Source organism: Mchenga conophoros, linkage group LG14 (genome assembly GCF_057382185.1).
Source record: "Mchenga conophoros isolate Kocher_MC1m ecotype Shallow Benthic linkage group LG14, M_conophoros_male_GT1.1, whole genome shotgun sequence".
Lineage (NCBI taxonomy): Eukaryota > Metazoa > Chordata > Actinopteri > Cichliformes > Cichlidae > Mchenga > Mchenga conophoros.
The window spans coordinates 12,044,670-12,068,756 of NC_140539.1; the positions used below are offsets into that span (position 1 = coordinate 12,044,670).

The 24,087-nt window shown below is 41.2% G+C and overlaps 1 protein-coding gene across 2 annotated transcripts; it reads right to left on the reverse strand.

The window, feature by feature from the left end:
- Positions 1-513: 513 nt before the first annotated feature.
- slc6a4a (solute carrier family 6 member 4a) lies at positions 514-23,762 on the reverse strand. Of its 2 annotated transcripts, XM_085245272.1 has the most exons (15): positions 23,745-23,762; positions 21,297-21,383; positions 12,994-13,909; positions 11,698-11,832; positions 11,017-11,239; positions 9,753-9,891; positions 6,426-6,560; positions 6,168-6,271; positions 5,802-5,929; positions 5,540-5,652; positions 4,352-4,483; positions 3,855-3,954; positions 3,544-3,644; positions 3,174-3,341; positions 514-2,231 (listed from the first exon to the last, which is right to left on the reverse strand). In XM_085245272.1, the coding sequence occupies exons 3-15, from the start codon at positions 13,463-13,465 to the stop codon at positions 2,157-2,159; spliced, it is 2,025 nt and encodes a 674-aa protein (XP_085101398.1). In that variant the 5' UTR covers positions 13,466-13,909; positions 21,297-21,383; positions 23,745-23,762; the 3' UTR covers positions 514-2,156. The 2 variants fall into 2 exon arrangements, with proteins under 2 accessions (XP_085101398.1, XP_085101397.1); XM_085245271.1 differs by lacking the exons at positions 21,297-21,383; positions 23,745-23,762 and adding an exon at positions 15,778-21,255.
- Positions 23,763-24,087: the final 325 nt, after the last annotated feature.

Below are 24,087 nucleotides of genomic sequence, written 5' to 3' on the forward strand. Positions count from 1 at the left end.
AAGATTTTGTGATCTAAGTTATATTATTAACCTTAATTTCATGTTATGGAGTTAAACAAGTGTTCAATAAAACTCAGCCTTGTGAAATTTTTGGAAATTGTTTGTTTGTTTATTGAGCTACTGATTAAATTCATACTTTTTGAAGGGGGTGTACTCATTTATGCTGGGTACTGTATACAAAAATTTTAGAGACAAATGTGAAACCATCTGATCCCAAACTATCAAGGTGTTGCAAAGGCACAAAGTCCAGACATGAACCTTATTGAAATGGTGTGGCAGGATCTAAAGAGAACTGGGTACAAACAAATGCCTGCAAACCTCAATCAGCCGACGAAACACTATGAAGAAGACCGGACCAAATTTCCTCCGCAGAGATGAAGTTATACAGATAAAAATTTAAGTTATTGGGACGAAAGATCATTACACACTCTGCACTTCCTGATTGCTTGAATCCATCAAATTGTGAACAAGAATGGACAAACACAAAAACTTACAGATAACAAGATGACAGAGTTCATTGTTTAATTCCATATATCTTTATTATCTGTTATTTCCCATATATTTATTTGTATATATATATTTATATATATATATATATCTTTATTCTATACAGTTGTAGTCTCAATAGTCTTTTATTGACATACAAGGATCGCAGATAAGCTTGAGAGGTACGAGAGAGCGAGGCAAGAGGGAGTTTAATTTCTTCATAAGATGTTTTGGCATTTAACAAGACAACAGGAGCACGTCACAGACACCCACCCACACGCACACACACATTTGTAGCACAGGACACATACACACCACTGCATGCACACATAAAGGGGCTGAACACCTCTAACCCGTACAACATACTACCTGAGGTGTACACACACACGTGCGCACACACATACACACGCGCACACATTCGCACGTCAACGGGAGAATGAGGAGGAGACAGGCATTCACAGGATTACATTAATACCAGACTGACTAGTAAATACACATGTACATGTACAGTACTCGCCATATTTTTAACTCCTGCTCCTACATACACACAGATACTCTCTGGAGCATGCATGCACGCACACACACACAGGCACACAGATTTTTTGGTAGAAAGTAAATGGCAGTAACGCTGACTTTCAGACTGTGATACTGGTGATGGTATTAGCTCTGATCCATATTTGGCTTCTCTTACTGACAGTTGCGCAGTATGACGGCAGAGCGCAGAGCGTGAGTGTAATTAAACAAAGACCATCGGCACTGAGTCTGGTAATGTGTGGTGAAAGATGCAACGACAGTACTGCTACATTGTAAAATAAACTTGTGTTATATTGCAGTTACAAGAATGAATACAAGTGGTTACTTTCCACTGGTTATTATAACAGTCTCTCTTTTACATGACCACACACAGTCACAAATGTACACATCCATACCACTACCAGACAGTGTTTCACAGTGTAGGAACCTCATTGCAGATCTGTCCTTCCGCCAAGATGCCACCAAATAAACACAGGCTGACAGTTAACACAACAAAACCACGACAATATTGAAACGGCTTTAGAAACAAGAACAGAACAGATATCATATATTTGGCTTCAGTAACAGATGTAAAAGATACCTGAATTTTGCTACATATTAGAATGCATAACTTAACAGCATTAAATAAAAATAAAACCATTAACAGTCAGAGCAGAGTGGACTGTAATGTATTTATCTGGCCTTCGCTGACTGAGTTCATTGTACAGTATCTCCTGTTTGGGTTCATGTTTTACTGTCTACATCAAAGAAATTGTGTCATACTTATCACTTATTATATAAAATTACTGTTAGAGCTGGGTGACCTGAAGAAAAACCTGGTCACTGAGTGACTCTGGTGACCCCTTTTAGGTGGGACAGAAATGAGAAGGTGACCACAGAGATTCTGCAAAACTGAGAAGAAAAAACAAAAAACCGCACAAGGATCCGATCTGAACCAAGCTAGACATATCAACTAACGCCTGGCTTCATCTAACTCCGTTCAAATTTCTACATCTTGGTTGGAACGAGTGTAGGAGATGCACGAAAAGAGGCAAAGACGGTGAAAGGTAGCCCCCTTGTCCTGTAGTTTTGCAGTATGTCCAGAAGAGGGCACTCCAGGTAGGTAGAGTTGCACCTTTCTTTTGGTCAGGGTTTGGTCAGACTGCATTTGTGACAATAAAATCTCTGTGGCTGTCCCCACTGGGCACTGGAGTGATGCTTTTTAACAGACGCTGTGGATAAAGAGTAAAAAAGAGACAGAGAAGAAAAAAGACATATATGACATAGTGACATATAGAGTAAACAGAGCAGTTTTAGTAGTGACAATGGTATCATTATTAGTTACCCTGCCAAAAAAAACATCAAGAAGTATCTATTGGTAAAATATACACTGCTTGAATTAAGATCTTAAAAAGAGCATATTTGTCATATTGTTTTGTTCTGAAACAATGTAGAAGAACACAAAACACCTTCGATTACTGATAAAACACAGCCACCTGTTTTGTCACGTTTCACTTACACGCTCGCCATCTCCGTTCACATGTACACAAAAACATGACTTGTGATTGTCGATCTGTGTCGGTGTCATTGTGCGCTCTGGCAGCAGAGTCAATACAGGGCGACAGGCACAGAAGGTCTGTCTAGCGGCCTCTTTGATGTCCTCCTCCCTTCTGTCAACCCCTCACACAGGGTTTAACAAGATTTTAATATCAGTGATGACGATAACGATGCAGACTTTTGCATTCGCTCTGCATTCACAATGCATAATGTGCATTACAAGGTGTTATGCAAAACACCTGGTATGTGTCTGGTGAACGCAATTTGATGACTGATTTGTTTTTTGATGCTGCAGCGCTGCTGACGGACGGCGTCCGGTCACCTTTCAGTTACAGCAACGTGACAGGCTACACATCCGCTGCAGGGTGTGTGTGTGCGCGCGTGTTTGGTCGCCTATTCTATTTGCTTTTTTTCTTGCTAATCTCTGGCCCGGGCCTCCACCTTGTTCCTTTGATCTCCAGTCATGTGTTCACAGGAGAGAGTAAAACCTGGCAGCGCATGGAAAAGAAAAGGGCGAGAAGCAATCCTTTGTTGTTCCAGAAATATCAGTTGGTCAGGAGAGGAGACGGGATAGATGGAGAAAAACAGAGTTAGGAGAGAATTCAGAAATTCTGTACCTGTTTGAATGTGCCCTTAGCATTGAGCAGGTAGTAGACCATGTAGGCGGGCACACAGATGAATGACGACACCCCGATGCAGTAGCCCAGGACAGTGGTCCATGGTGGGTATTGGTACTCAAACAACCTGACCTCTGGAGGGAAGGCCAAAAAGCTGATGATGATGAACTGAGAAAGGGAACAAATCAGAGATCAGACATAATAAAAGAATGAAATATAAAAGGTAAATCTGACCACCGGGCATGTCAGCTAAAAAGCAAATGACAGCTGCTAAAACTATTTTACCTGCAAGGGCTTACTCTTCAAACTGCTAATTCCAGCAACTAATACAACTTAGTGTAAGTGTGCAAATGCTGTGCATGACACTGACCAGCAGAAAGCAGGGGCAGATGGCCACCCAGCAGACCCTCCAGAAACAACCCGGGTAAAAACCAAGCATGACCTGCACGTCATTACAGAAACGGTTGGTGCCTGCAGAACGCACACAGACACACGAAACACCTCAGAGCCAAATATCAACAGCGAACATTTGTCTCATTTCTTCTATGTGAACTGACAAGGCAGCTGTGCCACAAATGACGCTCAGAACTATACTTTACACTGTATTTTTATCACTTATTCACACTGCGATTCTCATTAAAGTCACAAATTTCCACCATCGCCACAAAAATCACCACTCACCGTAGAACCAGGACACCGCAATGACTTCCAGCAGCACCACAGTGATGACTGCAGGGCCCGTAGCGTACTCCTCAAACAGCTTCACTACGTACGCTCCTCCCTGAGACACGGCACGGACGAACAGGAGGAGAGTTATTTCGGAAACATTTTCTATGAATGACTTATGCAACTTGTGAAACAGTGTTCGTCTGCCAAGCCTAAGACAATGAGTGTTTAATTGAGCAGAAATCTGTGGTGGTCACTGTCTTACTTTAATGAGGGCTGGAGATACATGGATTACTGAGGCTGCTCTAATCTGATTTTCAGCAGATTGGTAACTGCGACACAATACGCTGCATAAAAACAGAGCAGCAAAATTCAAGTGTGAGCAAGTTTTTATAATCTTATGATATATACTGAGTGAATTTGGGAAATTATGGAGACTGAATAATGAAATCTTTTGTTGGTAACTTGCATTCTCTTTTGACAGTAATGTGATTATTCCCAAATATACTTACATATGTAAGTGTAGAGAGAGCTCCAAGGTAACACACACACACGAGGCCAAAGACGAACCACTCTCGTCTCTTAACCAGCAAATGAGGGAACTCATCTAGCATAGCTGTGATTACTCCTTCCAAGCCTGCAAACTGGGGTCAAAAAGAAAAACATCAAGATGAGGAAAATAAGGTCAGGTGTGTTTATTTGACCATGTTTTCAATACCTTTGTAAAGCACATTCTGACGGGTTTTATCTTAAAAAGCACTATATAAATAAACTTACTTACTAAGATGGGGCAGAAGGAAAAGAAAGTTAGGGCAGCTATATGTCATGTATGTGAAAATTTCACATCTGTGTTATGTGCTGTTTGTCTCATCTTGCAAATGCTGCAAAGATACACAGCTTTGCTTCTGGACTTGGTGTCGAGGTCATGTACACCGACATATTTTGCAGTAATATCCTCAGTCATAAAATCAAACAGCATAGCATCCCCGTTGAAGGTTCTACAGTGATTATCAGCTCGTGATAAGAGCTTACGGATCTCTCCACCTGGCTGCCTCCGAGCAGATAAACAAAGGTTTATGGAGACGAGACCATCACACAATAGTGATATGAAACTCCTATCACTTTGTTTTCACTGAATGTTATTCAAAATTGAACACAGAGGACAAATAATGCCCAGTGCGTTGAAGGAGAAATGAGCACAACTGTGAAATCACAGTCAAAGAAAAAGAGGCATTCCCTTTTATAAGAAGACAAATATGAAACATCCCCAAGAACTGGGAGTTAGGCAACAAGTGAATATTTTAGATTAAATAGTAAATGGCCTGTATTTGTATAGCGCTTTAATAGTCCCTAAAGACCTCAAAGCGCTTTACACAACCAGTCATCCACCCATCCAATCACACACTGGTGATGGTAAGCTACATTGTAGCCACAGCCACCCTGGGGCGCACTGACAGAGGCAGAGCTGCCGGACACTGGCGCCACCGGGCCCTCTGACCACCATGAGTAAGCAAACGGGTGAAGTGTCTTGCCCAAGAACACAATGACCGAGACTGTCCAAGCCGGGGCTCGAACCGGCAACTTTCCGATTATAAGGTGACCTCCCAACTCTTGAGCCACGATCGCCCCTAAATGTGAGGAGCAAACCTTAAAGAATGTTGACTGACTTTAATACTAAAATGAGTCATCGGAAAACTAACCGTGCTATCCAGACCCAACATGATGATCATGAGGAAGAAGATGATGGCAAAGAAGGTGGCAGCAGGCATGTTTGCTATGGCTTCTGCATAAATGATGAACAACAGACTGGGACCTAGAGAAAAAAAGTGAGACCTGGTATTTATATGCCATCCAAACTTCCACCAACAAACATAGGAGATTCAGTCGTTTATTCTGAATAAATTTCCAACAACTTCAGTTTGGAGAAAGAACTTCTTGCAGTGTGTTGGTGCGGGGCCCGACCTGCATCCTTTGCCACAGCGTCCACATTCTGTTGCCTCATCTCAGCCATGTAGCCCAGCACAGTAAAGATGACAAAGCCAGACAGAAAGCTCGTCAGACAGTTAACCGAGCTGGTGACCAACGCATCTCTGATAGAGGAAACAAGTGTTTAGCAGAAAGATGACAAAGTTAAAGCGCCTACGCAAAGGATTTAACCTTCTGGTAATTTCATCAATAAAGATATGTCAATATTCATGGTGACATATGTTAAATAAAGGATTTGAGAGATGAAACATTTCTGCTGAACTTCAGTAAACACAGAGTAGCATTTTGACATTAAGCAAACAGACGTCACTGATTTATGAACTCATTAACAAAAGTTTTTACTTGTAGCAGTTGTTGTGAAACGGGTTGTAGCTGGCAAAGGCAAGGAGCACGCCAAATCCTGGACCCAGAGAGAAGAAGATCTGAGCTGCTGCATCAATCCAGACCTTTGAGAGAGTGAGAGGTAAAGTGATGACAAATAATGATGGGAGTGAAGGACACGCGTTTAGAAATGATTGAGGAATAAGAGAAAGAGGGCAGGATCTGAGCTCGCTACATATGTTGATGATGGACCTTGTCACACTGAACCAACAGACTCACAGTAGTGGAAAGCAGCTTCTCCCAGTCAGGTTTGAGATAGAAGACGACACCCCTCCAGGCCCCGGGCAGGGTGGCCCCACGGATGAGCAAGATCAGGAGGACCAAATAGGGAAAGGTAGCAGTCACCCAAACTACCTAATACAGAAAGCAAAGAACCTTTTTTACTCTAATTTTAATAAACCTTTATATGCTTAAAAAAGTGTTTCTGTGGTCCACTCTGCGTTCACTGACTACGTTACTGTACAATAGATAGCATTAGACAGCATTAGACACACTGCTGACAGCAGCGGACGAGTGAGCTACAGCTGACAGCAGCTAGCGGGCCAGCTGCTGCTGCCCAGGATCCCCGGGGTTTGACTCGCTAGATCGCTAGTGACCGCTGGTTGCCGCTAGGGCCTGCACCTTCAGGCAATATTCAGTGTCCTGTCGATCGGATCTGATGCTATGCTCTTTGGGCAGCTGTCACCCTTCCTGGCCATTGCAGGGGCTTTGCACCTGGCCCTGTTTTGCCCTAGAATGAAGTCCTGGAGGACATGCTAGCAGCAAACTAAACCGCTTAGACTCATGACTAGTGGTTATAGGCTGTGTGACATCTGCACTGGAGATGATTATTATCTGGTTTTCAACCTAACCCTGGGCTTCTGGCTGTATGTGAAACACCAGCAGATTAGACACCAGCATAGAGTGCTTCCTAAGATGGATATGTTCAGAATCTGGGCCCCTTCAACTGGTGCTGATATAATGTTGTTTCTGTGACTTGGCTATCCAAAGCTATACTGGATAAAGACGTAGCAGTTGACCGTTCCAGAAAAGGCACCTAAGCAATTAAAATCTTGACCTTAACTATTAATCTGTTCTATCACTCCATGATAGTTGTTGGCTGCTATCGGCTTCCATCTGCTTACCCCAGCACGTAACCTTCTCTGGTTCAACTTTTATCTGAATTGAATTTAAATGAAATCATTCTGGTAGGTGATTTTAATTGGGGCTGGCTTTCTTCTGTTTATTTTAAGGCACACTGCTTGTTTTTAAGTCTAATTCCATTTATTCAAAGCCCCATGCACCTTAATTCCAAATCCCCAGATAAATCTTCTCTTATAGACCCTTTATTTATACAATGTGCCACAGAAGTTTTCCACATTGGCAGTTTTTGCCAAGGACCTGAGTGATCACTGCATAGTTGGTGCTGGGAGAAACACCAAAAGCAAGCGTTTCTTCACGATTTATTCAGTTTTAACTGGGGTCGTATTACAATGACTGACATTGGAAATTTAGCTTGGAAATATTTCCAAGAGAGTTTTATCTATTTTGTGGACAAACATGCCCCTTTTGCCAGGTCAGGCCCTGGTTCAATTCGGAACTGGCTGGCCTCCTACATGAGAGAAAGCAGGCCTGGGCAGCTGCGAGAAAATCCGGATCCGATGATGATTGGCTATGTTTTTGTCAGCTGCGTAATCAGTTTACTGCCTCCATCAGGAAGCGTACTTTCTGACTTTAACCACTGACAGTATAAACGACCCTAGGAGGTTTTGGCAAACTATAAAGTCTCTCCCTGCCAGCTCTCATTCCTCAGAGCTACCTCTTCACTTAATTATTGACTTCATTCCTGTGTCAGACAAAACTGAAATGCTCAATTTTTTAAACAAACACTTTGTTGCTTCTTGTTCTTTGTTTAGCACAGTATCTGATGGTAAACCTCCTGCATACAACTTTGCTAGCAGATCGGTTACTAACACTCTTTTCTTTACACCTTTCATGGTAGAAAAGGTATGTAAGGCTTTGAAGAGCCGCGGCACAAAAAATTGGCCGGTCCTGACAGTCTTTGTCCCTTCTTCTTGCGCGTGGCAGCAAATATCATAGCTGAGCCAAGAACTACTGTGCAGCTCTTTTTATTGATCTATCAAAGGCTTTCGACACTGTTGACCATGGTATTTTAGGTCAGAGATTACTGGAAATAAGCCTTTCAGTCCGAGCATTTGACTGGTTCTCCAATTATCTTTTGGACCGTAAGCAGTGTGTGCAGCTCAATCTTCCAGTTTTTTTAAATGTCACTAATGGAGTGCCGCAGGGTTCTGTCCGGGGGCCTATATTATTTACTATTTATGTCAACCGTGTTGCACAGAATCTAGATGCATCTGTTCGTTTTTATGCAGATGATACAATTATTTATCGCTGTGCTCGTACCATTGACATGGTTTTCAAACAATTACATCTAGCTTTTGATAGTATTCAGTCTCAGCTGGGTCAGCTCAGACTTAGTCATGTTGTTCTCAAACAGAAAGAGGGTGCCGGCAGTACTTCATTCTCTATCTGCTCAAGCCATTTCTATTGAAACTGTGGCCTCATACAAATACCTAGCTAGTGTGATTGATGAAAATCTTTTCTTCAAGCCACACATTGACCATCTATTAAAGAAACTGAGGTTCTTTTTCAGAAACAGATCATGTTTCTCTTTCATGGCAAGGAAAAGGCTTGTTGCTGCCACTTTTTTACCCTTCCTGGATTATGGTGGCATAATTTATATGAATGCCTCTGCTCACTCTTCATCTTTTGGATTCTGTCTATCATGGAGCACTAAGATTTATGACTGATTGTAAACCTTTAAAACACCACTGTACTGGTCCTCATTGGTCTTACGCAAGGATGTTCATTGGTATCATTTTATCTATGAATCTATTTCTAGTTTACTGCCCTATCAGAGTACATGTTACGTAAACAGTTTAGACTGGGGTCTCCGGACATCACATTCACCGTTCCATCAGTTCGTACAGAGCTTGCGAAGAAGGCATTCTCCTTTTCTGTCCCGTCTTCATGCAATACATTGCAGAAGGATTTGAAGTTCTCTCAATTGATTTCACTTTCAGATTTCAAACTTGTTTTTAATATGACTGTGCACATTAGACATATTTAGCTTCTTTTTTAAAATATTATTGTTGCAATTTTAACATGTTTGTCTGGAGCAGGTCTCTCTTGTAAATGAGACACTGGGTCTTAATGGGACTACCTGTATAAGTAAAGGTTAAATAAAAAATAAAAATGTAGGATTTACAGTATAAATCTATTTCTACCAGTCTGTTTTACTCCTTTATCTGAACATAAGGGCACGAACTTTATGTCTAAAAATGGTCTTATATTGCCTTAGCTAGGTTCTGATATTCATTCCTTTCTAATCAACTTTTCCACACTCGATGATGAATATAATGAGGGTAAAGAGAGGACAGGATAACTGCTGTTTTTTTTCCTCTGTCCATATGTCTCCATCTATCAATCCATCCATCTGCTCTAACTGACACCCCCCATCAGCCATGCAGGCACCCCTTCAGCTACCTTTCCAGACGTCTTGACTCCTTTCCAGATGCTGAAGTAAACAATGGTGAAGATGAAGAGCAGACATAAAGCCAGTTGCCAGCTGATAGAGCCCAACTCGTGCAGACCTGGGGAGAGATGGACCTGCAACACCTGCCGGCTGGAAGGAGAAAACAAGAAAGGGCGTTTGTGTTGAAAGTTGAGGTTGAATGAAATGCAAAGAGGAGAGACAAGGAAGACATTTTATGCAGATGAATCGACACGAGAGGACAGGAGCTAAAAAGTAACTGAGTTGAGGTGAAGAAGTGTAGGAAGTGGAAGAGGAGGAGAGCAAGCAGGAAGGGAAGGGCATATTATGCAGAAGTAATGGATAAAAGACAAAAACAATATGGGATTGGAGACAAGGGAATGTTGGAACATTAAGGAAAGCGGAGGAAAAGGAAAGAGCACGGAAAGAAGGAAATGTGATATGAGCGGACCAGCGAGAAAAGAAAGAAAACCATCAGTACGTATGACAAGACTATTACTATTCAAAAGGGTTTAGACAAACTTTATCGCAACTTTCTTAAAAGCTAAAAAAAGAAGAAGTCAGAAACAAACTGTAAGGTCAGTGTGTGGGCACAGGTTAAGCACCAGGAGCTCAAATGAAAAAACTGAGACATGAATTGTGCTAAAAAAACAGGAAATTCTGGCGCCAGACTGAGTTGTGGAATCTGTTACTTTTAAACCTGCGTTAGGAAAAGTCAACTCTGCGTCAACCCTGAATCTGTCTCAGCAGTCGGACGCTGTGCTGATAAGACTGAGCCCGTTGACTGCACAGACCCAGAACAGTCAAGAATAACAGGGACATTGTTTTTCAAAAGACCCTGACTTAATCGCTGCAAAAACAGCACATTAAAACCTGGTTAACTCTTGGAGGACTTATATTTTATTACTGGCTAATACCAAGCATTACTTTTCTCTGATACTTTATATTTTTCCATAATCCAGTACTTAAAAAACTCTCTCACCTGCTCCTAAAGGAGCGGTTCATACTTCTGTATTACTTATGCACTCATAAAGAATCTCCAATCAGTCATTCGTACTCCGAAATACTAATGAAGTCTCCCTGCACTGTTTTCACCACCAGTAAGGGAAGTGGGTTTTTAGGGGATGATGGTGGGGAATCTGTCCCACACACCAGAACCAACCCTGGAATTGAAGTCATCCTCCCTTTCTTCACCTGACGTCTCCCTCCTGCGTAGAGCTCCCCCTATGCCACTACATCTGACTTACATGCACTTACGTATAGAACTCCTCGGCAGGGGACGTAGAGGTGTTGGACCAGGACACGTTGTGGTCTGAGGACATGTAGCGGTTACAGTTGGCTGTATTCCAGGGGTTGGTGCAGGTGGACCAAGGCAAAGTGGGCCGGAAAGATGACAGTAGGTAGTACAAGGCCCAGGCCATGATGGTGTTGTAGTAGAAGGCTACGTAGAGGGCTATGATACAGATGGCAAAGCCTATCCCTGGGTGAGTTGAAGCAAATAAATACATAAGTAACACCAGATCACTCACTGCTTACATCACTCACAGACATCAGTGGGTTATTTTTTCAAGCTAATTCAGGTTCCCTTTGGGTGAGTGTGTGACATTTCCAAACAACGACAGTTTACATACTATCAAATTTCTGAGCATCTGGCATTTGGCATTAAAATGTGACAATTTCCATAACAGAGAGTCAGAACATCTCACTAGAGGTACAGGAAACTAGGGATGCTCTTCAAGGGTGGGGGGGCAGGGAGGTTAAATGAGCTGTCTCTTGGACTTGGATGATTTGAAACTCCTTCTTCGTCTTTTTTTTTTGTTTTCCTACCTCTAACTTTTCTGTCCCTCTAAAGTTATCTTCTTCCACGTTTCGTCCAAGCTGTTGCTTTTGACTTTCTCCCTATAATCGGTTCTCTCTCTGTACACCCCTCGCTGTTACCTTTGAAGATGGGACAGATGTGTTTCCAGATGGAGATGCAGCCACTGCGATGAAACTGACCGAGCGCTAGCTCCATGTAAAACAGAGGCACCCCTCCGAACACTGCCATCAACAGGTAGGGCAGCAAAAAGGCACCTGGACAGAGACGTTGGAGAAATTTGGGAGGGAGAATAAATGCGTGACAATGAACACATGTTGTGGGAAAACAGTAAGAAGCCAACTACACTCAAGAGAAACTGAGCTCTTTCACACACCATTTAAGAACACTGTAAAAATCCTAACAGGTGCCAAAGCTTATTATTTATATAGCTCAATCTATTCAAAAACAACACTGCTGTATTTATTATGCTTTCTGGAGTTATTTTTGCTAAAATCCTATCATAAAGGATCTCGACGTTGATGTTGGCTTTGTTCTAAAATATGAAAGTAATAAAATTAAAGGCCTAACACAGATGAGCAGAAGAACATCAGGACGGCAGCCAGATCTCCGACTCTTCGGCTTTTGCGGGGTGTTTGATAACACATCGCTCTTTCCTTCTTGCTATCTGATTGTAAACTTATTTCCATGTGCACGTGTTGCATTTGTGTGTGTGGACGGGACGGTGCTTGTGCCTCTTTGTGAGATGAAAGCAAAGATAAGGGCTGATTGAGCAGCTGCCTGCGAGACAGGTTATTAAGCAAGGAGAAAGACACTGAAAAAAACACAATTAATACTGTTGCCTCTATCAAGTGTGTCCCGAGTCTTCATCTCTGCCTCGCTCTGTGAGGCACACACACTCACACACAGAACACAGGAAATTGCAAAGGCTTTATTATTGCAAATTCAATAAAAAGAGGTTGTGTTTGCCGCCAGGATCGGCTAGAGAAAGAGCAGGGCAGACACAAGCGTGGACTTTGTGAAGACATACCTTTTTGTACCTCCGATTGCGCAAGAAATAAGCTACATCAAAGCATTTATCCATACACAACTTTGTTAATTGGGGCACTCCTTGTAAGCTATTAAAGCATTTATTGGGAAGTACCACAAATCATCCTAATCTAACTCAGTCTTTAATAACGGCAAAGCTCGAGAGCAGTCGACCGACTTCAGCTGTCACATATAAAACACATAATGTGAATTACAGAATACACAGCAGTGAGTATGAAAGAGCCTTTTCTTCTGTCTAATCCTTCAAATCCTGTTTGCTTTAGCTTGGGATCTGACGTGTCATCTCTCTCTCCATTCCACCACACTTTATGTCTCATTCTTCCCCCTTCGACACGTTTCTCCCCTCCAAACATGTTTTGCTTCCTCACCTCCTCCGTTTTGGTAGCAGATGTATGGGAAGCGCCAGACATTTCCCAGGTCCACGGCGTAGCCAATCACAGACAGAAGGAAGTCCATCTTCTTGCTCCAGGTTTCTCTGGGCCTGTCCAAGCTTGTTTGCTGGACCATCAGAGTCCTTAGGCCTCCCAGAGGTGCTGAGGATCCAGTACCGCCTCCGGGTCCTGAGGCTGTACCCGCAGCGCAAGCTGCAGTTCCTGGGCTCTCCCTGGGGCTCTGAGGGGTGGATGTTGTGAAGCCATTGGACACCTGCTGGCCAGAGCCAGATGTCATGCTCTTGGGACCTCTGTCTGCAAGCCCATCAGCAAGCATAAGTCTGCCATTTTCACGCTGTGTCCCATCATCTTCTCCCCCCATGTCCTCTCTCTCCTTGTCCCTCTCTCCCTCATTCTCCCCTTTGTCCATTGTCAGCATGCTCGTCATCATCATATCTTTTGTCTCCATTGGATTGTGTTGATATTCGTGTTGGCAAGGTAGTTAGGGGTGGAGAGAGGTTCTCAGTGACAATGAAGGGAATGTGGTGCTGCTCTCTGATATGGTGCCCATTAGTGGAAAAGAAGCATCAGGAGAGGGGTGTAGTGAGAGTTTGGGACAAGACTGGGGAAGACTGTCCTTCTCATGCAGGTAAAGGAGATAAGGAACGGGAAATGAAAGCTAAAAGAAGAGAAAGGGGCCAGATTGAGGGGGTGTGTATGTGGGGAGAGGACTGAAATGTGTAAGGGTCTGTTGAGCAAGAGGGAATAAGAGCGGGCTGCAGGACAGACAGAGGAGGGTATACGAGAGGAGAGAGATGTGTTTGAACAGGATGTGGCTAGCAGAAAAGTTACAAGAATCTTGGATCTATTCCACAAACAGCTCGTCCTCTGAGGCCCACAGTGATGGTGCAAACTGCAACACACAGAGGGGAAACACACGGGTAAATCACAGGATAAGAGCTGATCTTTTTTTAATTACTTTGCAGTAAACCTAAATAAAAACAGAGCAGTCCTCAGGGCAGTTTGCTTTTTCTGGATGAGACAATAAAAATGAAAATGGCTGTAAAAAACAAACAAACCCCAAAACAAAACAGGACAGAGTCTTGTTTTACATGATAATGAATAAGAGGATAAATCCTAGGAACAGAGGAAACTGAGGGGTTTCTGCTGCGACATGTCGATTCACTTACCGGAGCCTTATACTTCTGTTTCTCATTTTACGCTATCAGTTGCATAACGTGTTTTGATGCTTATCTGACCAAAGTAAACTGGGAAGAAATTAGAGAATCTAAATACCAGCGCCAGCAGCACATTTGAAGGCAGGAAATGCACACAAAAAAAGGGGGAAGAAAAAAAAGAAAAACAAAAGAGCATCTGTGGACATGCGCTAGAAAAGATGCTCTCTAATTTTCATAGCAACATCAAACACTGGGCAAAGCTCAACAGGTTGTTCTTTGGTTGCTGTGGCGCTGAAATATGTTTAGCAGTTTTACAAGAAAATAAAGGTTAAGCTGAAAAACAAGACTTGCGCAGCATGAGAACCAACTTTTTATCTTTTTTCGAATGCAAATTCTATTTTTTTTAATTTACTCATGCAAAACAGAACTCGGGCAAATAAAACTAAACATGTAATTCAATCTCAAGGCGCAAACAGTTCTATGAATTCATCATAAACCACATCATAAAGCTCACATTTCCTAAAGCTGTTTTTTTTTGTTCTTTTTTTTGTTTTGCAATAGAAATTAAATTCCGATTCGAATAATCCAAGATGCTTTCACATGAGCGATGGGTCAAACTATGACATCTGTTCAAAAGTGGATTCGTTTGTTTATAGTGTTAGCCCAATTAGTAATGAACTGTAAAATGTGGGAAGACACAATTTACATGGAATGCCATTACCTTAATGAACAACGAGTGTCCAGCAGTTGTACACGGCACGACATTCATTCCTCACCGACATCTGACTACCACACAACAAAGGACGCCGTCAACTACATGGACTCGAGCACAAAAAGAAACAATGGATCGCTTCCTCTCCACTCAAACTTTTTTCTTCTCCTCTTGCAAACCACACTTTTAATTTCTAGCGAAAAAGCCCCAAATTTTTTCATCACAATAACTTCCATGTGAATCCTCACCAGTGTTAAAGAAGTACTGCGTGTTGCTCGATTTAAAAAAACGTGATGGAAACTCTGTTTTTGACCTACCATGACATCAAAGACGTGAGAATAAAATGAGACAAAAAAAATAAAAAATTCTCCTCAGCTACACTTACCTCATAAAGACAACAAAATGTATCAGCTGTCACACAATCTCACAATAAGTGAAGGAAAACAATGGGAAAGGTCTCAATATAATGCTATTGTCTGGACTCTATGTGCAGACAAACTTCATCACCAGGGAATCCCCCCCCCCCCCAAAAAAAAACAAATAATAATGAAAAATACATGAAGACCCATTGTTAAAGACAAATCAACACTACAGACTGATACAGTGGTGCAAACTTTAAATTCACTGATCTCAACAGGAAATTATTTAATCTCTTGCCGTCATTTTTAATAAAGAAAGAGACGGTAAGATGACAACATCAAGATTTCAGCAACGATAGACTGAAAGAATACGAGATGTGAGAAAAATACTAATGAGACATTATAAAACAACCCAAATTAAAACCAAAAACACTCTCTGCAGCAATCTTACTAACTTTTGAAGTAAAAGCACTACAAATCAAACCAAAAATCTAAAGTTGTAGGTTGTACTCAACCCGCATGCATACGTTACCTTTAGAGACAACAGAAGAGGTCAAGAAGAACATGTGGCGCTTGAATCGTATGTGAAGAGCGGCAGCAAGAACTTCTACCCAAAACTTAAAGAATCCCGTGGAATGGCAAAAACTTGCTAGAGAAACAGCGTGCCCTAGCACATCAGGACACCGCGTTTGCCCATTGAGCTCTCAAACCTCTCTCATTTTTCTCTCTCTCTTTCTCTCTCCCTCCCTTGTTGTCCCTCTCTCTCACTCACTCCACAACCAACCACACTTCCACACACACACACACACACACACTTCCACACATGCCTGGTTCAGAGAAGCACAGCCGTGCAGATGTATGCACAGATGGATACATGGATGCATGCAATCAGACAGAAGATAATAAAGAATCATTAGGCGAGCACAGACCTGCACATCACAGTATCAAGTTTTTGCTTTGATACACTGATAGTACAAACAGAAATGATGAACTGGAGCACAGATCCAACATGGTATGGTCATGGCAGAACTGTCATTAAAGCACAAACACAGCCACACTGTGCAGACAGGGGAAGTCCTACCCTCGAGTAGTTCTTCTGGCATTGTGGGGCTCTGTGTCAGGGTACGTCTTACTTGCAAACACACACACACACACACACACACACACACACACACACACACACACACCACCACCACCACCACCACACTACACTGGTAAAGCACTGCTGTGCTGCAGTGCTTTTACTCCCCCTCTTTCCACTTTTACTTTTAGATTTTGTCAATCTAAAATGTCTTCTAGTTTTTTACTAAAGTTTCTAACGTGCACCTGCTCTGCAGAAATGCAGTCTTTGCTGCTCTGACCCCGGTTGCATACATACAGGTTTTCCAACCAATTTGACTGCACAGTTGATCTCATATACATTTTACAAGATACTGTCTTTCCGTCGAATGCTATATTTGATTCATTCACAAGCTGACTTCTGTGTGTTTAAAGTGCATTAGCAATCTTTGGAATTAAAAGCTTCACTTAAACACTGCTTGCTGCTCCGAGTCTCTGAGCAGCTGAATCATCTTGCTTACTGTACTTGGTGCAAGGCTGTGGTAGTCCAACTGTGTTCTCTGTACCTATACTCCCCCAGGTTGTTGCTGCAACTTAAGCATTTTTGTTTACTTGAGCAACAGTTCAAAAGTATTAAATACTCTCATTAAAGCTGCTTTACATATCAAGTTAGGTTGTGAGAAACAGAAACTAGCAGACCCCATAACAACCGGTGTTCAGTAACACATCTTATATATAAAATAAAAAAATATTGGCTCTGCAATACTGTTATGTCAACATGTAAGTGCATTTCCAGCCTGCCTGGGTGGTGTGTGGGTGGACGGGGGCACATAAATCTGAGGGCTTATAAGATGATTAAGTAAAGAATAAAAAAAAAACAAAGTTATGTTATCGTCAGAAATAATGAATATTTTAGTTTGTTGTTTCTCTGTTATTTGAATGAAACCATCTGAGAACTTATTTATCTTTAACAAATTTTTAAATATGCTTTTATTTTTGATATTAAATAAAATAAAAGTTGGGATTGTAAGAAATGCATTAAAAGTCCCATCTTGGTTAAACATTACCACCACTGTCATGTTCACACGCAGTGCAGACAGACACAAGCACAAGCATGCACAAACACTTTCTCACGCACACCCATGCTGTATAAACCATATCTGCACTCACACAGCTGAGGTTGAGCAATATGTGTTATTTAAGTGTTAAATAAATAATTATATGATAAAGCAAAGTCTCCACTCCTGGTGAACCATATGTAAGTTAATAAGTAGGTTTTGTTTTTTGATTTTTTCCCCAAGAATCCCAAAGAGGGTCTCAGAGTATCTCTTACTCTAAAACAACTCAAAGCTTTTGGGCTCTGTGCCAGCTTCTAACAGCCTATAGTCTGGACCTTAGACGACAGGAATGTTTGAGTAAAAATAATGTGCAGTATGCTTTGGCAACTCTCAGGGGGTTTCCTGAATAATTTTGGACTCTAGACTGTAGAACACAGTCAACACTATTAGCCAACCTTCCAGCTTTTAATCTGAACGGAACATACCTGACAGAAATGAACAATCAGATTGGACCCAACAGCCAGTTTTTCTGACTAACTTAATTTATTAGAAATGAATAGCTAGGTAAAGACAAAATTACCTTTGACTATATTTTTGCACTGTGGACTAGTGCCACTATCTGGCTCACATCAGGTTGGGCTGGAGCCCATCCCAGCTATCATAGGACAAAAGGCAGAAAGCAGCCCGGACAGGTCACCAGTCTATCACAGACAGACAACCATCCACATATGGCCAATTCAGAGTCACCAATCAACCTAATGTGCATGTCTTTGGACTGTGAAGAGAACCCACACAGCAACAGGCAGATAAAGCAGGCAGGAGATTTGAACTTAGGACCAATGTGCTACTCACTGATTTGTGAGAAGCCAATACCCTGCTGTATATCAACCTAGCTTAAATATTGATGTATATTATCCATCTGTCAGTTATAGTGCATATTTTAAGCATTATCTCTTCGTAGTATATTTGGCACAATAAAAGATCTTCCAAAATAATCTAAGTTGAGAGACACGGGTTAAAATAAATATTATATTTAGGACAGTTATTCGTAACATTTGTCTTGCATCAACCCAGAAACCCACTGAACACGTGGTGTCACAGTTTTGCAGATTTGACATGAAGGCAAATAAAACACAATCTGATAGCTGTACATAATGAAAATAACATAGCACAGCTCAGTATTAATATGCATAACAAAGCCTGTTACTTCCTGACAGAAGATGTTGCAGTAATAAAGGGTAAAAGTAGACGATAGCACAGAAAGAAAGGGGGGAAATTATACTTTCGATTTGGTGTTTACTTAACCAAAAAGAATAGTTTAAGTTTGTAAAAATAAAAAAGATAAGACAAAAAGATGAGAAAGAAAATGTCAGAGAAACTTATTATTTGGGCTTTGAAGAAATTTGCTTTTTCAACATTATTTTTCCATTGAATAAGAGACAAAAACACTAAAAAATAATTCATGAATCTTAATGAAGTCCTTTTGTTTGTACCGTTTTATGTTTTTTTTAAGCTCTGTGAGAGTAGCCATAGTTTCTCATAGGTTCCTGACATCACACCAACTTCAGTCCTGGCTAACTGAAAAATAAACAGTGCAGGCAGGAATGGGAGGCAAAAACCTTCAGTGCTGCACAAACAATTTAACTAGAATGTGGGACCTTTTGTAATCATACTCCCAGGAGAAAAACAGGTTTTTTATTTTCCAGATTGATGTGCGACCTGATAAGCAGATGTGCAAACACAAATTAAGTGGCTTTCCTTCCTTTAAGGTTTCAGTGTTTATAGGGGTGACTGGGCTTTGCTTTCATTTTTGTTGTACTTCTTCTTCTTATTACAAAACAAAGAAACCAGTTTAATTCACAACCCCCTGGCTTGATTTGTCTGCTTTTTGGCTGCATCAACACATTTTCTATCCTGGTCTGAACCTCTGACCTCCTCTGTGTTTGAGTTTAATTTGGAAATCGCAATCCAAGTCATCCAATAAAGTAACAAGTGGTAATCTAGGAGCCGAGAGATTACGCGTTAAGCAGAATACGTCAGACACAAGCACAAAGAACACTGGTACAGCGAGTGAGAAATTTGGATTTAGCCCTTCAGTGACACCTCTTCAAATATAAAAACGGACAGAACTGCAGCTTTTTCAACAGCAGACACATTTTCATAAGAAAATCATAACCTTATTATTGTGCTCTCTCTTGAAATCACAGAGCGATTATACATATATGTGCTTTTAACTTAATACTCCTAACCCTCCTCATAAGCTCTAATACAAGTTTCAAAACACAGAAATGTAGTCGGACTGCTCAACCTAAATTTTGGCCAATAACAGTCCATCTAAATACTTGTTGCTGTGCTACGATGAAAACGAAGTGCTTGCTGACAATACGATCAGGTCAAGACATCAACTATACTTTTAGTCAGCTGTGCCAAAAGCATCAATTAATACAGCAATTTAATGACATTGATACGTCAGTGGAAACAATGTCTTACAGTGACACACAGAGGCTTTCAAATGCTATGACCCATGTCTAAACTTTAAATGTGTAAGGGTTTTTTGTGTGTTTTAAAGAACTGTGTTTAAAGAATGAATGAAGTAAGATAATAAATAATAATATCATGTTTATAAGATAAAGATAAATGTTGCCACTAGGAAACAAAGGCTCTATTGACTACTAGACGACCAACACTTCCTGCCAAATAAACACTTTGCCAGCACAGCTTAGGAGCTTGACCTCTTACTTCGACCTCAAGTGGTGACATAAGCTCCCCTTGGTTAAGCGGCACAGCCATTAAAACAAAAGGCAGTCCTACAGGTGTCCAAGGACAGATTACCAGCTAGGTAATAACAGCAAATTCTGCTACAAGCATTATGAAGTTATACTATTAAAATAAACACGAAAATACAGTCTGAAACAGTCTGGGGCATAAATGCTAGCAATGGAACTAAAAGAGACAAAAAATATATTCTCATTATTTTCTGGTTTATGATGGTGAAATATATATATTTGTACAATGGGTTAAATAAATGAAGTTCAGTTCATAATAAGACTCTCCTTAGAAATGTCCTGGTGACATTGAACACAGCATCTTTGAGATGTTGCAGATATTTTCCAGGAAGGCTGAAAAAAAACGACCGCCTCATTATTTATTTGATTAGCGATTATTAGGCTAAAGGCTATCCACCCTAGATATTCTTTACTGCTATGAAAGGATGTTGAAACCCAGCAATCTGCAAGCAGCACTTATTCCTATTTCCCTTGAAACCACAACAGTGAGATTCAACTAAAACTTGGCAGTTATAATCTGTGGGCAGTTGATGTTTGTGTTAATTATTTGGGGATTTTCTCAAAACTGAGCAGCTTAATGTCCTCGAGGGAGCAGCGAGAGCTGACCTGTTGAACAACGCCACACATTACCATCGGAGAGGTTACAGCCACATCATTCTTTATTCTGTATTACAAAACACCTGCCACGAAGATTGAGAGCATAAAATAGAGAAGAATGCAAGAGGTGCTAAAAATCATCGAGAAGCTTTGATTTGGCGTGCATCGCACTTTTCGTTGAAATATGAACCCATTACTGATAATTACTTCCATATTCATTACTCCAAAAACTGAAAGTTTGTCACAAATCTGGCAGCTTCGAAAAGTACAAATCCACATAAAAGAGATTAATAACAGAGATGAGGATGAACCCTTGATATCAGAGGCCCCAAAAGGAAATTAAACTACTCCCATCCAACGCTTACATAAAAATACAAAAAACACCTCATCTCCTAAATCCCTCCTGGTGTTGCTGAACAGTTACACACATGCACCAGGCCTATGTAAAGATCTCACACACTCGCTGGATATGAATTTACAGCTGAGGACTGATTGCAGTAAATCGCATATGATGAACCTGCTGGTGAGGAGTCCAGGCAGAGTAGTCTTACCTTGATATTGTTAGCAGGACAGCGCGCGTTGCCCGTGGAGCATCCGGTCATCTGGACCCCCAAGACGTCGCCGCCGACCAACGCCGTCTAAACCCAATCACACAAATCACACATGCCTGGGCTTACAGCGGGCCGCGTTCTGCTCCACCTGGATTTAAGACACAAACACTCGAGCATGCAAATGTCCGCTCACACCCAAACACACACGCTGAGATTTAGAAAAGGATACTTGACCCTAATCCAGCACTCCTTGGTGCATATTTATAAGGGTCAAAGAGGAATGAGAGAGGAGCACGTGTACATTAATTATGCTGCATATGTAAAAAGAAAAAAAAAAGCAACATGATGAAACACCAACATTATGAAGTGAGTGTGAGAGAGAGATTTTTTTAATGTCCCAGGCTGTCTGTGCCCTGGTCTAACTAACCCATTTATGGCCACCTGCAACCTATCCTGCCAAATGGACCAGTGCCAGGTACAGTAGTACAGTCAGTCTACATGGCCTTTATTGTGTGTGACAGACATGAAATGAAAGAGATAAAAGGAGGCATCCTGAGCAGAGAGGGAAAACAGTCACAGACATGTTGATATTAAATTATAATCACTGTGTCCTCGTTCCTTCTGCCTCACCAACTCTCACACACACAAACTCTCCTTCTTGTTAAAGGCCGGTGTTGAACGTCATTCCAATCAGCATCAGCTGAAGTTCTAGGTTAATCCTCACGGCATGCAAACCACACACAGGCGTGCAAACACGCACACTGTTGAAGAAATGCGAGGCAGTAATGAGACCGGTTGTGCGATGACCATTCCTGTATGGTTCAGCGATGGGCTAATTCTTCCTGTCAGACACAAACGGCTGTATGTGGAAACTATCATAAGACTAATTTTGATGTCAGGACTTTTAAGCCTGGCTGCACAGGTTCATAAGTTCACAGGCTTGCTTTGTAACACACCGTACGAGAAGAAAACTTTCGAGAGAGGCAAAAGGTTGCAAAAGAGGAAAGCACTGACATCAAATGGCCATTAACCTCAACAGCGCAAAAACAGAAAGTTAAAAAAAATCCTTAGATTACTTGTTTAGAGGTAGGCTCTTAGCTCATGTCTTTACAAAGAAACCTAGAAGACACTGTAGAAAATGTAGAGCAAACAAAAAGAGAAATGTCCTGACATGAACTACAGCTTTTAGGATAAAAGCAGCTCCTCACTTCACTTCACACAAACTCGCTGGTTTATTTAATTCATTCCATTTATCATATACTGTTTATGGTAAATTGACTGGTACTAATATAGTTAAAGCTTTTCTGCTTAACCATTTAAGTACATGTCTTATAGTACTTACTGGTACGTCTGAAGGACTGGTTTTATGTACATACCAGTCCATTTAACACTAATAGTAAGTGGAATACACCACTCTGTATTGAAAGTACTCGGGCAGGTCCATTTACCATTAATAGTAAATATTCTGATGCTTATATAAAAAGAGTTTTTCTACAAAAACTATACAAATACCAGTCTTATAGTACTTGTATGCACTCTGACTGCCATTACACACTGGGGTGTTTTTCCTGGAGTCATTGTCAGACCCTACACTGGTGCAAAGGACTAGCCTGCCATTTTTTCACTTTGATTTTCAGGGTGTCTTTGAATTCAGCTCTCTGTAGGGCGATAATTTTCATTTCCAATAAATGATGAGACATGCTCTCATGCCTAAAACATTACCCAGTTGATATCAGTATAGATAACCAGCATGATTTCTTTCCCACATTCAGACTCTATGTGTTCCTTTCACTTTTTTGAGCAGTGTGTCTAAGTAATCGTGCATTTACTGTTAAAGGTAAATGGACTGGTACTTAGAGTTGGAGCGTTTCTTCTCTGAGCATTCAAAGGATGTTGTAGCCTATCACGCACTCTCATACCAGCATTTTTTCTCTATATCTAAGCGCTTGAGCAAACATATCCGATGCTGCTTCTGGGCTTCACTATTTTGCCCAAGGATACTTCAACACGCTGGAGTAGGGAATAGATCCACCACTGAGACACACAGGTGTGTTACTTATCAACAAGCTATGACGTCAGAGATATCTACAGTGCGTTTCCTGCTAATAAAATCCACCCAACTCGACAACAGTAACACTTTCGCTGTAATACATGAAAGGAGGAAATAACTAACACTGAGTTCAAAAGTTGAAAGCAATGGCCAAGTTTGCAAACGAACCCTCTTGTGACCCCTCTGAAATACTCAGCTGGTTTATGTGTCGCAACAATAAACAACAGTTTTAGCGCTTAATTTACTGCGGTCATTTGACTAGTTCACACAAGAACAATAACAGCTAGCTCGTTAGCATAGGTGTGACAATATAAGCTATAAGATAATAAAAAAAAATCCGCCTTTGGATGATAACCCACTATTATAAACGCAAAGTCTACATTGAAAATTACACAAACCTTAATTTGTCTTCATAAAACTGTTGTGCTGAGTGTTGAAATCTTTTACTATCACTATCTCCCATCAAAAGCTACAGTACTCTTCTCCAGGAGATAAAACAAGTTACCTGTTGAACCTTGAAGCCTGCTGATTCGTGATAGGCTGTTTGATGTCCCGACGCCCAGATTAACCAATGAAAAATGCTTCACTTTAAAACAAAATAAAAAAAAAAACAAAACACTTTGATACAAGGGGGTCTATTGTCTACTGTCACACTTAACCACTTCTTCTTTCTCACGAAAAATCAGTTCTGCATTCAAATACCTCTGCATAGGGTACTGCAATAATGTAATGTAGGCCCGC